The sequence below is a fragment of the Seriola dumerili genome, unplaced genomic scaffold, assembly GCF_002260705.1.
Source record: "Seriola dumerili isolate Sdu_G_001 unplaced genomic scaffold, Sdu_1.0 BDQW01000621.1, whole genome shotgun sequence".
Lineage (NCBI taxonomy): Eukaryota > Metazoa > Chordata > Actinopteri > Carangiformes > Carangidae > Seriola > Seriola dumerili.
Genome location: NW_019174876.1, coordinates 162,367 through 179,482, shown reverse-complemented (window position 1 = coordinate 179,482; position 17,116 = coordinate 162,367). Strand labels below are relative to the sequence as shown.

Sequence of the window (17,116 nt, the reverse complement as noted above, 5' to 3'; positions counted from 1 at the left end):
TTTGTTAATCAGGACTGAGTCAGATAAAATCATTTCTGAAATGTTACAGCTTGAGTTAAACCACATTCTTTAATCTTAGAGACCAGAACACACCGACAATACGGTGGTGTCATAGTCATCAGAGAAGGGATCTGCTGCTGCCTCAGCACTGGTTGATTTCTGATGGAAGCGAACTAGGCTGTGACTGATAATCATCCACACTGGGCTCTAGAAAGAGAGAGAGAGAGAGAGAGAGAGAGAGAGAGAGAGAGAGAGAGAGAGAGAGAGAGAGAGAGAGAGAGAGAGAGAGAGAGAGAGAGAGAGAGAGAGAGAGAGAGAGAGAGAGAGAGAGAGAGAGAGAGAGAGAGAGAGAGAGAGAGAGAGAGAGAGAGAGAGAGAGAGAGAGAGAGAGAGAGAGAGAGAGAGAGAGAGAGAGAGAGAGAGAGAGAGAGAGAGAGAGAGAGAGAGAGAGAGAGAGAGAGAGAGAGAGAGAGAGAGAGAGAGAGAGAGAGAGAGAGAGAGAGAGAGAGAGAGAGAGAGAGAGAGAGAGAGAGAGAGAGAGACAGACAGACAGACAGACACAAATACAGAGAAGAGGTTAGAGTATGTGCTTTTTCTATAATAGTACAGTATAAAAGTACAGATCACTAATACTACAAGGGTTTTCCACAGGGACAAACTATGAACTATGTGATTTGACATTCAACAATTAAACAACCTCTAGTTTATCATCCACGGAACAGCTCTTGAGAATTATGCCCTGTTAGTCATCTTGAGAAAACAGCCACCTTAGACTATGTGGCGTTGAGGGAGGATAGTAAGAGGTGACAAATGTACATACATATGCAAATAAAATAGAATAAGCTGCTTTTATGCTATATTTTGCTCTTTAATTAGACAGACCTTACCTTCAAAGCATTCAGGTATTTCGAGATTTCCATTCATGCACTGGGTTGTCACTGCATAACCACACTTCCTGGCTTTGTCCATGCAGTAGAGTGAGACAATCTGTCCGTGTAAGACTCTGTTGGGTTGCAGGTCTTTGATCCAGAGTTTTCGTTCTTTGTATAATATCCTTCCTCTCTGTATGTGAAAGCTGCAAGGAGCTATAAGTCACAAGGAGTAGGAAAAAAATGTTATACTTGAGAAATAGTGTATTGTTTTATGAAGCAGTAATATTGAAAGCAGATCAGCTGACATTAATGCTAAACTCAGGTCCCCATGCTTAAATCAGTTGGTATCTGACTGGTTATTTTACTATGCTAGAGCTAATTCAGCACAGGGTCTGGGTGTTTGATTATTTAGTCAACATATTGTTACTAAAATAAGTAGTTATATAGATCTGTCTTCAGTGCAGGTCAAATGCAGAAACCTTAGAACAATCAAAAGCACTGTCTGTCATATTTAGACTGTAACAGTCAACACAGGCAAAAAATGACTCATGGGATTGAAATAAAAATGCAAGTAAAATTAACGGTTTGGGACCTGAGTAGCACCAACTAAAGTCACAGGAAATATTTGAAACAGGAATACATTAATTCAAACTGAGAAACATGAAGAAAATTCCTCTCCTATGCCACTCGTTTCTGTAAAGCTAAACTCTAAAAACAAAACAAAACAAAAAAAAACAGCTGATTGTCTTTGCCCTCTCAAAATCATCCAAGAAATGCAGCTATCACCAAAACATGTAATGTAAAAAGACAATGACTGTAATGTTGGTTGTAGTCCTACCCTTGCAGGACGGCTTTTCAGACCATTTCCCATTCTTCTGACAAACAATCTGCATGTTTCCCTCCAGTACATAGTCTCCTTCGCAGCCATATCTAATTGTTTCCGTGAAATCATAGTCTCTCTGGTCACTGTTTGACATGTAGCCGTGGTCAATGTTCTCCGGTGGACGGCATGTCACCTCTGTAAAAGAACAAATGCAGTTCATTCATTAGAGAGACTGCTGAAGAAAAGTATGTGTCGTTTTTCTGTTGGTACCACTTGGGTGCTAATTATCCCACAGTGTTGCTGGTTGAAGTGTATTGGACTATTTCCCTTGAACCAAATGTGGTTCAATTTAATCTAAATTATTATAATATGTTATCCTTCTCAGCTCCCACTGCTGCATAATAATGGCCTTCTAACTGGAGGAAAGTGTTCCCACTGTAGAGTGAGATATCCAGCCAGACTTTCTTTTTTTTTACAGATTGTTTTGTCTTGTTTTTTTCTGTATACACAGTAGAGACTTGCCTTTAACCCCCGAATGGCATACAGAACAACCTTTTGAGATCTCATACAGTATTTTCCAAAAGGACATACAAATGATGATTATTAAATTCATCTACCCAAACCAATACTTGAGGATTGTGAAGATGGAGTACGTTTGAATACCTCCATCAAATGCATGTCAAACTACCAAAAATCTCATTAGCAACAGTGTACTGCGATTTTATTCACAGATCATACTCAGTCTTCAGTATAGCAAATGAAATGTTTGCTTTGGTGAACTGGGACAGCTTATCACATGGTTTTGGGTTGGCCTGAAGTTTCTTTATTTTAGATAAACAGTTAGCAAGACCATATCTAATATCAAGGACAACTTCTTAGTTTCCCAACTGTACTTTACTGAAATGATGTATCTGCACTGAACTTATCATGGTCTTAAAAAAATATGTATCTTTGGGCCAAAACAAAAAGCCTCTAGCAGTCCACTGGACTCCCACACACATCTCATTGATTATTTTCATACTCTTTAAAGAGCAAAAAGTGTCCAGAAAGCTTGGATGGAATTAGAGAGGCGAATTCCTGCTGTATATATGATTATCTCCGTTGTCTTATATGTGTGGTGTGTGTAATTTTGTGTCAGAAAAAAATTGAGAAGTTTGAACATTTACAATTCCATGAAATCTGGGCAAACTACATGTGGACCTTGTGCTGAGATTGTTTTCTCATCTGCTGATACTAAGATCAATAGTGAAACGTGAAACACAGAATTGTCTGACAATCAGAAATGTCGCCAACAGTGTGTTGGACATGTTTCGGTCTGAACAGTAAATACGTCTTGCAAGTGGGTATTTCATACCTCGACATTCAGGCGTCTTGGTCCAGGTGCCACTGGCAGTGCACTCTGCTTTTTCATTGCCAAAGAGTGCATGTGGAGGCAAGCACTTGTATGTCACTCTGACGCCGTACTCAGCGGTGTTCCCTCTTATCTTCCTATCATAGATTATTACCCCAAACTCTGGGATTGGAGCAAGACCACATGTCACAGCTACAAGAGAGGAGAGAGAATATGCAACTTTATATGTATTGGCTTATACAGTACATGCTTGTACTGTATGTGATTGTTTTTTTGTCTATGAGTGATAGCTTTGTTGTGTTCTATTTTTGAATAACAAGTGCAAACGTTTTTTGCACTTAATAATGTCTTCAAAGATCACAGGAAAATTTTGTATGAGAGTAACTATATATTTGATTGTATTCTGCTTCCTTTTTTATGTATTTATTATTTTTGATTGCAGTGGATTACATACGCCTGCACACCGGTACTGGTGCACTCCATGTTCCATTGGCTTGGCACACAGTAGTACTGGCTCCAGTCAAGATATACCTGTGCAGAGCAGCCGTATCATTAAGTCAGTTCATGCTTGGTTTGCAAAGATATTCACAAAACATACTTGACAATGGATTCAAACGAGGTTGAATGCATTTGAAGCCGAATGTTGGTAGATCAGAGGAAAATAAAATAAAAAATCAGATGTACACAAAAGAGGTTGAAAGTTTATTCTTTGTTTGGTTTATTGGTCACCTTAACTAATGTATGATTAGTATAACTGTCAATAAAGTCATCTCTTTTCACTAGATAGTTCTGTCATTGCTTAAATGACCAATATATAATAAATGACACTAGCAATAATTTGTCAAGTAGAGAGAACTATGTAGCTGATTAGAGGTCCTTAATTTGCACACCCAATATTTGTAAGAAACTCAAACATGACAAAAAGAACAAATGACAAAATCTGGCCTCAAACTGCACTTCAGACACAAACAGCCGCGTCTGCATCTGCTTATCCAGTTTTATCAGCGGATTATCCCCAAAGTTATGAAAGATAGCACACAGTAAAATTCAACTAGAAGTTCTCGCGTTACCCTGCATAACAAGTGTAGTTGATGGTACTCTGGTACACAGTATCCTCATAGTTCAAATCTCCGTATTGCAGTGACTCAGGATAGGGACACCGCATTGCTGCAGGAGAGAATACAGTCGAGTTCACATGTGTAAATAGACGGTTTTGCAATTCAGTTTTTATGAATAATCAAAACATAGAACTACATGTGTGCTGTACCTGCTGTAGTTACATACAACCTTAATCAAGCCAAGCTGTGATCTCATTGTGCAGACTATCTACACAATGTGTTCTGTTTTTTATTTTGCCAATCAACAGAGAACTAATAACTTATTCTTTAGGGCTGAATATGCACATTCATATATCATAGCATGAAAGAGAAATCTACCAAATATTTGTAAATTGTGATTACCTATACATTTATAACAGAAATAATCAAAGAGTACAGTAATCAGAATGTGGTAGAAATGTTTCACAATGATTCACATGCTTGATAAATATTCTTCCTAAAATCTCCTACAGCAGTGCATTTTTTCCCATGTTGCATCAACAGGTGAAATACAATAAAACATAGAATAAACATAGATTTATAAATCGGCCATACAAGATGTTCTGTCACAAGACCTTCAGTTCTCACTAGAATAATGGAGACTTACGTATGCACAATAATTGGGTTGTTGTCCATTTTCCACTTGCACCACAAACAATCTTCCGAGGGCCTGACTGAGGGGTGTATCCCTGTTTACAGGACAGTGCCAACTCTGCTCCGGGGTTAAAGTATCTCTGGATCCCATCCATCTTAATGTTGCCACCCAGATCAGGCCTAGAACACACTGCAAGGACACATTGATTTAATAATAATAATAATAATGATAATAATTGCGATGTGTGTGTGTGTGTGTGTGTGTGTGTGTGTGTGTGTGTGTGTGTGTGTGTGTGTGTGTGTGTGTGTGTGTGTGTGTGTGTGTGTGTGTGTGTGTGCGCGCGTGTGTGTGTGTGTGTGTGTGCGCGCGCGAGAGTGATGCACTGTATTTGCACTCAACAGTCAAGTTATCATATGATTATGCTGTTTTCCCAGGGGAAAAATTCTTCTGCTAATAAAGAAAAATCAACTCCATCACTATTTTAATGGTTTGTGTTTAGTCCACTTCTCCTGGAGCGATGTAAACGGAATTTAAACAGCGTGACTGTGATTAATCTGAAGAGACATGGGACACCTGTAATTAAGTGTTCACCCATTTCAGATACTTTTCCTTTTAACTCCTGGAGATTTGCCAACATTTGACAGAAACTCTGTCATGAAAAATTTGAATAAACATTAAAAGTTAAAATCAAACTCTATTTCTAAGTTAAAGTATTTTATATAGTCAGAGCAGAAGAGACACTTTTTTCTGTCAGCTTCTTGTCAGAACAACAGAATTGTAACAAACCATTTCTAACACCAAATGAAATTAGATAATTGACTGTATTGTATTCAAAAACTAAACATGATCATTTCTACTTACACAGATGCCTTAAACAAAAGTCTATCTTGTAAAATATTGAGATTGAACAGTGAAATAATAAATGCGCATACATGCAGTTCAGACCAAATGATATCAAATGAAAACCAGTAATATTAGCAAATACCATTGTCCTCAGATGTCACGGTGGTAAAGAATACAAATGGACATAGCAGAAACAAAGTCTGTATGCGTTCCATCTTAGGCCAGGTACATACAGTCCTTGGTTCTTTCCTGTGGTCTTTGGTTGAAATACTGAATCTCTGTCCTCTCTGTCACTGTTTGTGCTCCTCTAAAAGTAAACAGATAAGAGCAGCACGAAGTAACTGCACAACCTTGTTTTGTAGGCTGTTTTTTTGCTTCCTGCTTGCAATAGCAGATTATGACATTTTACTGAAAGTGGGTCCCACAGTTTTTTTTTTCTTCGAAGTTTTTGCTTTTTGCATCTGTGAAAACAAGCCCCTGGACTGCACTTCACCCTCTTGTAGCCAAAATCAGTATTACAAAAACAAACACTGATGAGATCCTGACAAAAAAATTTCTTTGTAGAAAAGAAACAGATCACTTGCCTCTCAGGGCTTGTTTTCACAGACAAAAAAAAACAAGACTTGATCTTAACAACAAAAAAAAAAAATCACTTTCCTTTCAGAGCATCCATAAACATATGAAACAGAAACACATGATTCTTTATTTGTTTATTTTGTGTTTTGTAGACCTTGTGTATTTAGCCTCATTTTACTTGTGTTTACATCATTTTAACAATGTGTTGTAGTAAATATCCACTAAAATATCCTATACATCATAATTATACTGAATGTTAAACTTATATCATCCAATGGAATAGCTATACTCACAACTGAGGTTCGATTTGTATGTACCTGTCATCTACAGAATTTAACTGAAGACTTTGCTCCTCATCTATAAAACATTGGTGTTTATCTGACGTGTCTCCATTTGATCAACCTGGAAGATTTTTCAGGTCGCTAGACAACTTTTTTTCCATTCAAATTCACAGAGATCATTCAAAATTTGACAACACAGCATTCCTGCACCTACGTGATCCCCATGTACAAATAAATTGAAGATAGTTTTTGTTTAATGAAGCTTTTAATTAGTTTTTCAATCCGTAAAACAGTTTGAATTATTTGTGGATAGAATGTCGGCATTAAATGATTTAAAATCTAAAACGAGTTTTAATGGTAATCTGGGTACCGGCTGTATGTATGTACACAAGCTCTTCAAGTCATCGACTCTCTCAGGTCCCACAGCACTATTTTTCTGAAAACTAATTTTCATAATTTTCTCCACAATTACAACTATTACTTTGTTATAAGTTGTAAGTGACATTCAAAATGAAAGATGAAGATAACCAATAACAAAGGTGTTCTCTGTCTTGCAGCATATTGTTACAGATTTATTAGACATGATACAGAGATTCGTATCCTGTAAGTGTACATGGTGCTTCAGCTCATTCTGTGAAAAGTTATGCAGATCTTGGGGGGCTTGCGGGGCTTGCGGGGCCTGCAGGAGGTGAAGCAGCACACATTGTGATTTCTGATGGAAGAGTTTTGGCCCTTAAGGTGTACTCCACCTTGCCTGGTTCTAAAAGCAGGAAGAAGAGAGGGAGATATATTACTGTAGTCACAAAATATTTAATATTACTGCATAGAAACGTCATGGGCTTTTCCAAAGACATCTGTAAACCATCTGACAGACTGATTACATAACATTTTTTTTTTTTTTTTAGGAAAAACAATAGTACTGTATCGCTACTAGTAAAAGCATGCAGACAGTGGGTCAAGCTGTTTTGAAATAGCTATAACACTGTAGATCTAGTATATAGACTACTTCCCCTGAAAATGTACAGGTATAGATGTGTAAGCTTTACATCTGTACACGTACTTACAGTATGGTGTCTACGTTTAAAACACATCCTCTCCGTTGAAAGCAATCTTTGGGAAGTTGTGCACTGGTCAGTCTTAGACCACTATATTGATCGAGCTGGCAAGAACTTACCCTCAAAGCACTCTGGGATGGGGAGGGTTCCATCATTACAGGTGCTGGCCACAGGATAGCCACACCTCTCAGCTCGGTTCAGACAATAGAAGGCGACATGTTCTCCGTGGAGGACTCTGTTGGGTTTCAGGTCTGCGATCCAGAGCTTCCTGGCATTGTAGAAAATACGGCCTCTTTTGATTCCAACTGTGCAGGGAGCTGGGTGGAAAAAAATGCAGTTACAGCAGATGGTTATAAAACTATTAGTTCGAAGCTCATTTGAATTTGAAATTGAGAGGAATTCGGGGCCTGGAGACTGCCAGCTTGCAAAGCACAATCTGAGCATATCTGGACACCTTTGGTTAACTAACTGACTGCTGCAGAACTGAATCCAGACTCAAAGATAAATACAACAAATTCAGCCTGAGGGGAGCTTTTAAGATCTAATTTTCCCATGACTCACCTCTGCAGACTGGCTTGGAAGACCAGTTCCCCGTGTTTTGGCACTGTACCTCAGCCTCACCGTCCAGAATATAGTGCTCGTTGCAGGCGTATTTAACCTTCTCCTTGTATCCATGTTGTCTCATCACAGCAAAGGTGATGAAGCCGTTTGGTATATTTGTTGGAATGGAGCAGCTCACATCTGCGATGATCAAAAACAGGAGGTATTATGTAGTGGTTACAATTGCACAGTTTGGCTGTCTCAGAAAGAAAATGAGAGAAAACATTTTAAAACTGCTGACAGACTGTTTAAACTGTGTCACATATGGTCTCTCAGATTTGGCCCATAATTAGTTGTGGAGTAGAGAAATGGATTAAAGGGGGGGAGATGGTTAAAGAATATTGAAAATATTGACATCTTCCGTGTACCTCGGCACACTGGTGGCTCAGTTGCGCTTCCATCAGCCATGCAGGATCCCCTCTCGTGACTTGGTGCTTTAGGCGGGTTACACTCGTATGTCCAGCCCTGCCCATACATGGTGGTGGGTCCAGAAACTGGCTTATCATGGACAATTCTTCCATCTCTTGGTGGCTTGGGCAGAGGACAGTTCACAGCTGTAAGGCCAAAAAGCACTGGCATTAACTCTGAAAACTTTGAATCCTACTCTGTCAGCTTTTTAGAACGCAAAATCCACACTGAACCTACACTCAGCTGTCAGTTTACAACCAGTTAAAACTAATGCAGTCTGCTTCACCAGTCCTGCAATTAATCCTCAGTTTTTGTTCCAGAGAGGAAGTGATTCAACTGCATGCCGCTGTTGAACTGTTTAGCCTATCGTAGCTGATTTGAATGGGGTGGACAAAATGATAGTAACACCAGTCAACCTAACACAACGCAGTTCACCAACGCCACAAATTGCAGGCACCAAATAAAGATCATACAGTTGATTGAAAACCTCTTAAACACTAGGTAACATAATGAGCAACATCTTTACTATACAATTTCACATATCAGTTTAGAAGACAGACATACTCTGTCTTTTGCTTATGATGAACAAGGAGATTTCTGGTCAAAATAAAAACTTAATGAATACAAATATACAGTAACATAATGGAGCAAAGGCAGTTGCATTGATAAAAAATAGAACAGCTTCCTAATTAGATCAAAAAATGTTAACAGATGTTTTTTCACTTTACATAATGTGTTGTGTTGTGTTTGACCACTGACAGAGTCTATTTCCCACTTCCGTTATGTACTGTATATTTTCCTCCAGTACCTTTGCAGAGGGGTGGTGGATTGCTCCAGCGGCCGTCATGTAAACACGTGCTTTCATTGGCGCCTTGCATGACATACCTGATGAACAGAAGTTCATATCATTCTGACACAGTATATCACTGTAACACACATCTTGTAATGATCTGTTTGGAACTGCAAGGTGAATATTACTGTCATTCACTCAGCCTTACCCATCGTCACAAGTGAAGTTAAGCACGCTCTTGAATGGAGCTTCTGTCCTCCCCTTTGCTAAAGGCTGCAGAGGTCTGGGGATTGGGCACATCTTAGCTACGGAAATATAAGATAATACAGCCTTTGGAACCTCATCATGTGACAGGAAAACAGGGGAAGCCAGGTATCATGGAATAAAGTAAACCATCCAACACAATGCAATGATTTCTCTGGGGATTGTGGGAAACTTTATGTGATTTGTTTCAAAGGTCAGCAGAATCACCATATATTTTATTTAATTTTTTTATTTATTTTCTCTCACCTTACTCACACGTTCTACTTTTAGGTGGTTATAACAATATAAGAATTACAGCTGTTTCACTGTCTCAAGCTACAGTCTCAACTCACGGGAACATGCCAGGTTTGACTGCGTCCACTCTCCTGTGGCGGTGCAGGTTATCCGCTGAGAGGCTGCAGTCGAAGGTAAGTAGCCCTGTTCACATGTGAGAGTCACCTCTTCTCCGACCTCATACACACGTTTTAGGGTCGACTCATCAATCCCGTCAGTGACAGGTGGTTGGCCACACACTAGTTGAAGACATAATTGGACAAAAATGTACTGTATTAGTCACAGCAATAATGTTTACATTCTGCAGCTAAATTCTTTTGACAGCCACAGTATTCAACAATTCATAATTCATTGTGTAGATTAGAACGTTGTGAATTGTTGTAAAAGTTGTGCACACTTTTCTTTTGATTTAACACCGTCAATCATCATGTGGATAAGACAGAAACATGCAAACAAAAAAGGACAGTGACTGACAGCAAGTCACACAGGAATACTTGCAGCACATTGCCAATCAGCCCAAAAAAATATTTTCAGGCTCAAATACAAATAAAGCAAATCTCCTGTTCCATTTTTAAAACATTTTTTTTTACCTTTCTTAGATGTTACAGTTGTGTATAAAGCTACTTGGCAGAGGAGCAACAAAGCCAAAGTTGGAGCCATCTTCTTGAAAGTGGCGTCTCCTCAATATCCCCTGTATCTGGGTGGGAGGTTACAAGGCCAACATAAGGGCTGCTGGGTAATGGGCGCATGATAGCGCGCTCCAATCAGATGCCAGTGTAAGCTCCTATTGATTGAGTACAAAGGTCTTAACTCCTACATATTTACTTAGAGATGATCAATAACCTTGATTTGGTACAAGAGCTAGCAGCAGATATGAAGCGTGATAAACTCATAAACAATGAAAGCTTTGAGGGGAACAGTACTTAAACCATTTGACGGCTCTAATGAAGCAGAGAAACAACATTACAGCAATAATGTCAAATAACAAGGAGGACTGTTTGATTGTCCACTTAAAGAAATTGAAACTGTGTGACCTGCAGATCCAGAATCACCAAAATGATGCAATATCCTAACTGGGTCAAATGATCTGTTGATTTCCAGTAAGTGTAACACTGTGTGTCCTTCATGGGTGGTTCTGCTAGACAGAGAGGCTGCATTATTTGAATGAAATTATGTCATCGACAGCTAAAAGCTCTCACTCTTTGCTATTTAAATGATGGAGGTTTTCAATGGGCTCGAACTAAGTGTCCTGAGGTTTCAGGGGATGGTAGATCTGGTTTATTTAACCTGATAGCAAATATTTGTCTTTCACATAAGCAGATATGAGATGGTTAGATGGCCACTCTGCTGGTCAGTGAACCTACAGGGACTGGCAAAAATTGGTGAACCCGCTATGGCTGTGAGAAAATGTTTCAAACGGGAAGGAACGTACCCAGCCAAGGCAAACACCAGCAGCAGTGTGTGTGTAAGCAAGTAATCCATAAGACATAGTCATAAATGCAACATAAGATCTTTAGGGACAGTTTGAAAAGCACATTATCAGAGACAAACAGGCGGCAGGTTTAAATGGAATATAATGCATGACTAAGCAAGAGGGAAATTAATCTGATCAGTGGCTGGTATTGATATTCACCCATAAAATACCCCATATTACAGTTGTATTGTATACTAAACATGCATGATAGATTGTATGTAAGTTTTTTAAAATTAGCACACAATCACAGTTATAGTGCAATGTATGGGTGAGCTGCTGGGGGTCAGCATAATTTTACAGGGAACAACTAAAAATGTGTAATGCGATGTTTTTCCACACGATGACGCCCCCATCCCAAATTCCTGCAGCTAGACCAGGGGCCTCCTCCCTCCCACAGCGGGTCCTGTTGCGTGACATCAACCGGAGAGACGGGGTGGAAGTGGAGCGCAGAAGCGTCAAGTTACACAAAGGTACATAGACCACGATCAGGAAGTTTGTCTTCAAAATAGAATTAATATCAGAGCCTTTTGGACAATTGAGCCATAGCTATAAGGGATTACAGAACTTTAAAAGAAAAGAAAAAGGGGTATTGTTTGATTAGTAACTCCACAGGCTTGAAACTAAAATTGGATACAAAATTTATTTGGGTAATGTAAACTCAACTTTAGATTTTACATCCAGTACATAGTTGTAGGCCTGTATGCTCTTACCTTTCTCACTGACTTGATAAAAACACAACACAAAAGACCCTGTAAACCCAAAGAATAGCAGGAGTCTGGCTAACTTTGAGATGAATCATTATGTACTTTTCAGTTGAGCTTCTCTGAGGAACCAATAAATCCACAATGTTCAGTGTTTAACAGTAGAAAACTGAATATGTATAAAGGTTTCATGGGTTCTTTTTGATGATTTAAAAGGTCGGTGGGTTGGTTTTGCTTTCATGTATTTTTTTTGACAACAAGGGCATAGTGAATCTCTTTGTGACAGTGACGGAGATTAAAGGCCGCACGGATACAGTGCTACACTGAGAACACCAAGGGCTTTTTCTTTTTTTAAATGACACTTTGAGGATTTTCAAATTATAACCCAGTTACACAATCAGCTGCCAGTTTATGAAATAGCCTACATCTCGGTAAAATTAATGTGGTCCAGCAGCCCTGCAATAATTCCCATCTTAATGCAGTTTATATAATTCAGCTGGCTGAATCAGTTTTAGAACGTTGTTGACTCAATTTATCCATTTGTAGTGTGGTGCTGTTGAAGTGTACTGCGTTATACTGGGAGGTTTTTCTAATAGGTTACCCTCACTGGACAGTAGCTATAACTGGGGTGGGCACTCAAACACAGTTGCCACAGTTTCAACACAAGTTAAACATTACATTAAAACTGAATAATTGTATTAACTTGCAGTAGTTTGAAAAAGGTTTCTAATGATCTGAGTATAGTTTGTAACTTGCTTTATGTAACTTCAAATAACAAGTGCTCCTGCTTTTACTTTTCACGCTTGAAATAGACAAAACAATCTAATCTTCTCGTCCTCCGGGTCCCCACGTCCTCCTGAAAAACAGTCTAATTATTTGTGCTATTAAAAAACACATTCATCAATCTTCAAAAATGTTGCTGTGCAGTGGGAGCTGTAATCATGGCCTCAGGATTGGATTTGTGACATCTCAGCCACAGCAGTGCATATAAACCTGTATTGATCGGACTTATTAGACAGCAAACAATTGTCATTCAAACCGTGGTAAGAATGTGGGCAATTACTGTATATATGTGTTAGTAGAAAACAGCCTCTTCAACATCTGACTGAAAAAAAAAAAAAAGGCAAAGAAAAAAAAACAGGTTTTACTTTGAAGGTGGGGCCGGACGTGGTGTTATTTCACTGCGTGTACCTTGACGGCGCGCAGAGCTGTCAGTGGAGCAGCCCAGTGGTATCGACAGGCAGGGAAAGCCCTCACACAGTAAGTAGGGTGTCTCCAGTGAAGACCGCCGCTCCGCACTCCTGCTGGCTCCACACTGAGAGCTGCGCGTCTAAACGGACTGAAAGACACTTGAAGACAGCAAAGGCACAGCTGTAGCATTGGTTTGTGTGTGAGTGAGTGTTTTTTTTTAGGGGGACATGGCTGATGTGAGTTCAAACGAGTCGTCCACCGCGGACGTAGCGAACAGGTTTGCTCGCAAAGGTGCTTTGAGGCAAAAAAACGTCCACGAAGTCAAGAACCACAAGTTCATTGCCAGGTTCTTCAGGCAGCCGACTTTCTGCAGCCACTGCACCGACTTCATCTGGTAAGCCTTCCGTGTCCCATCTCCACCACCCCCTTGACTGCTGCCTGCTGCCTGTTGCATGTTGGATAACTTCAGTCGAGTAGCCGACACACTGTTCGGTGATGTAACACAACTTTAGGCTAACTTTCCCTTCTTAATCCCGCAACCTCTTCACTTTGTCGCTACTAAAGTCGTAGTGAATGTGCGTCCGACAGTCTTCACTTCTCCTCCCGATAGATTTTTACTGCAGGGATTGTCGAGATTCCTGTCTAAGCAGATCCACATGGGAGGAGTTCTGGTGTTGTTTATGTTGGTCGTGTCATTGTATACAAAGACTGGTTGCATGGGAGTGAGTGAAATTTGTGTTTAGTTTTGTCGATTGCAGGATTTTATATACACTCTCCAATCCTGGAAATTCCCAGTAAGAAACAGTGACATTGAAGTAGTCACTTTCATTTTTGAGGCACTGTGTGGTCCCAGATAATTCAAGGATCCATGAGTGAGAACACCTCTAGTGGAGCATAGATATAAGTGAACATATTCCTGAAAGAGTGGCCTTGTATCACTCTTTACATAACACCAAATGATAACAGTTCCTGCAGTTAAAAGTCCACTTTTCCTGTTGTATTCCCTGATCAAAGCTTTGCAGCTGTGCCTCCTGGTTAAAGTCTTTGGATGACTAATAGGTTCCCTCTTCCTGGCATGTCGCTGAGCCATTCCAGCCTTCCATCCAAAGCTACTGGGTTTTACTGGGGAGAAAAACTTTAAAAAGTATTTATTGATGAAAAACTCTTGTGCAGCTGCTGACTGGTCGGATTTTTTTATTCTGGGTGAAATTCTACAGTTTACTGGCAGCGTGGTGCAAGCCCATACGGAAAAGCACTTCACCTTCTATAATGAAATGTTTCAACATCACGCACATGGTATTTACTGTGGATGAAACACACTTTAAGTGGGCAGTGACTTGCAGAGGTACAGTGTTGCCTTTATGCTGCAGTTCTTTCCACTAGTGGCCCATAGAGAGAAAATGTGTACGGAAAGTATGACGAAACATTAATTTCTCAGCATCATATCTGGACCCATTCGTAGAGCATTTTCAGATCTCTGTCTCTCCCAGTCTGCGATACAATGTTCAGAGGTCAGTGTTTCAACTTTCAGAAAGTTATCAAACACTGTTAAATGTAACCTCTCACACTTCTTTGTAGTCCTCAGTTTAGCTTGAGGCGTTGTAAATGTTTTGTTATTGTGCTGTTTTTCTTGTGAAACTGTGAGGAGTAAACTTGTAGACAACTTGGTAGAGCTGCACCCACGTTTGGAGCAGGTGGGAGTGTGATCTCAGGTCAGATTATTGCTAGTGGCCTCTGTAACCTTGATAGTTTTACAGCCTGACCTGTGCCCTGCCTGCCACCCCTCTTTTACAAAACACAGGCTCAGCTTGTTATGAAACCTTGAGCCCACAAACTTGTTGTTTGGCTTTAGAAATTAGAATAGAGAGCATCTTCATTCATTGATGTTTCAGAGGTTTGGGAATTTTCATGAGGCTGTGTTTGGTATAGGCTAGTTGTCACTATTTGTCTCACACCTTTAGTTTTAGTTTCAGTCTTAGTTCTGGATTTGATATTTTTTGGTACAGATGGAGAAATAGAAACAAACAATGTTCTTTTTACTTTGCATTAACTTTAAAATACATGCATATACTGTATATTTGTATGCTCAATATACACTGTGTATTTTGTGTGTATATTTGTGTGTATTTGTGCTCATAATTACTTTTTGTTTAAACAGTCAGACTAAACACAAGTCAAACATTTGGCAGCAGTTGAACAATATGGCCAAAAGCATGTGGACGCCTGAACATTATACCCATATGTTAGTGTCCAACAGCCTCCACTCTTCTGGTTTGACTTTCTATAAGGTTTCTGAATCTTGGGGTGCAGGGTTTCACTCCCATTCAGCCTCAAGAGCACTTGTGAGGTTGGGCGCTGATGTTGGATGAGAAGGCCTGCCACACAGTTGGCATTTAAATTCATGCCGGAGGTGCTGGACGGGCTGGAGGTTAGGGCTCTTTGCCGCACAGTAAAGTTCCCCATAGCAAGCTCACAAAAGCATTTCCTCATGGATGAGGCTTTGTGCACAGGGGCATTGTTATCATGCTGAAAAAAAAAAAGAAGGACTATGAAGTACACAAATGTCTAAAATATCATTGTAGACTGAGGCTGTAAGATCTCACTTTTATTGGAACTAAGAGAACCTAGCCAAAACTATGAGAAAACACATGGGTGACCTGTCCACATACTTTGGGCCGTAAAATCTAATTGAAAGTTGTGTGTGTGTTTTTTTTTTTTAAATATGTGTGTTATTGTTTTGGTTGGGGAAGATGATGAATGCTCCAAGCGAAATGTAAAAGTTTGAAAGCTTAACGGTCCTCCTGCTCAGTGGTGGTGTACATTATGCAACACCCTGTCCCTGGAATTAACAAACGTATCTGTGTATGAATGAATGGATTTACTGTGTGTATTTGTGTGTATTAGAGAGAGAGAGAGAGAGAGAGAGAGAGAGAGAGAAAGAGAGAACAACAATTTAATTCAGACTTCTTTGTTTTCACAGGGGGTTTGGAAAACAAGGATTCCAGTGCCAAGGTAAAACAAAATTGTCTCTGACATCTGACTCATTCAAATATTATGAGAGCTTAACATGTACAGTATTTAAGGCAGAAGCTTTAGAAAAGAAAAGCTGTTTGAAGGATAGTTCTGCATTTGACAAGTTTGCACATATTGTAGTTTCTCCTTTGCAGCTTTCCACTCGAGTGCCTGTCACATAAACCGTCACATCTAGAACTGACCCTTTCATTTTCTCCCTATCGTGTTTGATGCTTTTGATACACCAGCTCCATTTCATTTCTACAGCAAACATAAGAAAAGGACGTTTGATGGCTTGTGTGAATAGCTGATTTGTCTGTGAGCATGACTCTGGTTATATCTGACATCTGTTGTTCCTATGGAGAGAATCACGGATAAATATCGAAGACAACATGACGAAATAATAGGCAAACTGATCGCCCTTGTCTATAGGGCACGTTCATCATACCCATCGTGTCCAAATGTTCATTTACACTATTGCCATCACGCTCATGATTTGTTTGCTATTTTGCAAACATGACATTATTTGTTTACCCACAGCATGCAGGGTAGTGTTATTGTGGTCATGATGCATCTAAACCATGTGGCCAGAAGGAAAAGAGCCTAGAATAACATTGTCTCGTATTATTTTAGAGAGGGATTCGTTGTTTGTGTCAGTGGTCTGATATCATGAATTCATGCTTTTGATATCTATGACACCATGCATGAGCTTGTTGCATGGTGCAACACACACATGGTTGTTATCACAGTGATAAATGGAATTGGGTTATTTAACTGCTGATTATCAGTAAAGTGTTTCCTAACAAGTGAAGCTTTGTGTGTGTGTGTGTGTGTGTGTGTGTGTGTGTGTGTGTGTATGTATGTGTGTACATGTGTGTTGGGTATTAACCGTTTAAGCTAAAGACAGAAA

The 17,116-nt window shown here is 39.6% G+C and overlaps 3 protein-coding genes across 4 annotated transcripts in view; 1 reads left to right on the top strand and 2 right to left on the bottom strand.

Annotated features, from left to right (window-relative positions):
• Positions 1–50: 50 nt before the first annotated feature.
• LOC111236329 (beta-2-glycoprotein 1-like) lies at positions 51–5,905 on the bottom strand. The gene is made up of 8 exons (XM_022765027.1): positions 5,724–5,905; positions 4,751–4,927; positions 4,117–4,213; positions 3,501–3,577; positions 3,050–3,238; positions 1,711–1,890; positions 888–1,085; positions 51–207 (listed from the first exon to the last, which is right to left on the bottom strand). The coding sequence occupies exons 1-8, from the start codon at positions 5,794–5,796 to the stop codon at positions 143–145; spliced, it is 1,056 nt and encodes a 351-aa protein (XP_022620748.1). The 5' UTR covers positions 5,797–5,905; the 3' UTR covers positions 51–142.
• Positions 5,906–6,684: 779 nt separating this feature from the next.
• On the bottom strand, positions 6,685–10,532 carry LOC111236328 (beta-2-glycoprotein 1-like). Its single transcript, XM_022765026.1, has 8 exons — positions 10,419–10,532; positions 9,888–10,067; positions 9,500–9,596; positions 9,310–9,386; positions 8,462–8,647; positions 8,055–8,234; positions 7,613–7,810; positions 6,685–7,198 (listed from the first exon to the last, which is right to left on the bottom strand). The coding sequence occupies exons 1-8, from the start codon at positions 10,486–10,488 to the stop codon at positions 7,080–7,082; spliced, it is 1,107 nt and encodes a 368-aa protein (XP_022620747.1). The 5' UTR covers positions 10,489–10,532; the 3' UTR covers positions 6,685–7,079.
• A 2,732-nt stretch (positions 10,533–13,264) lies between these two features.
• prkca (protein kinase C alpha) overlaps positions 13,265–17,116 on the top strand; it is a 144,471-nt gene continuing 140,619 nt past the window's right edge. For both annotated transcript variants that reach the window (XM_022764966.1, XM_022764965.1), the window contains exons 1-2: positions 13,265–13,588; positions 16,175–16,206. In XM_022764966.1, coding sequence (XP_022620687.1) covers positions 13,422–13,588; positions 16,175–16,206 — 199 coding nt within the window. In that variant the 5' untranslated portion in view covers positions 13,265–13,421. The remainder of the gene's footprint in view (positions 13,589–16,174; positions 16,207–17,116) is intronic.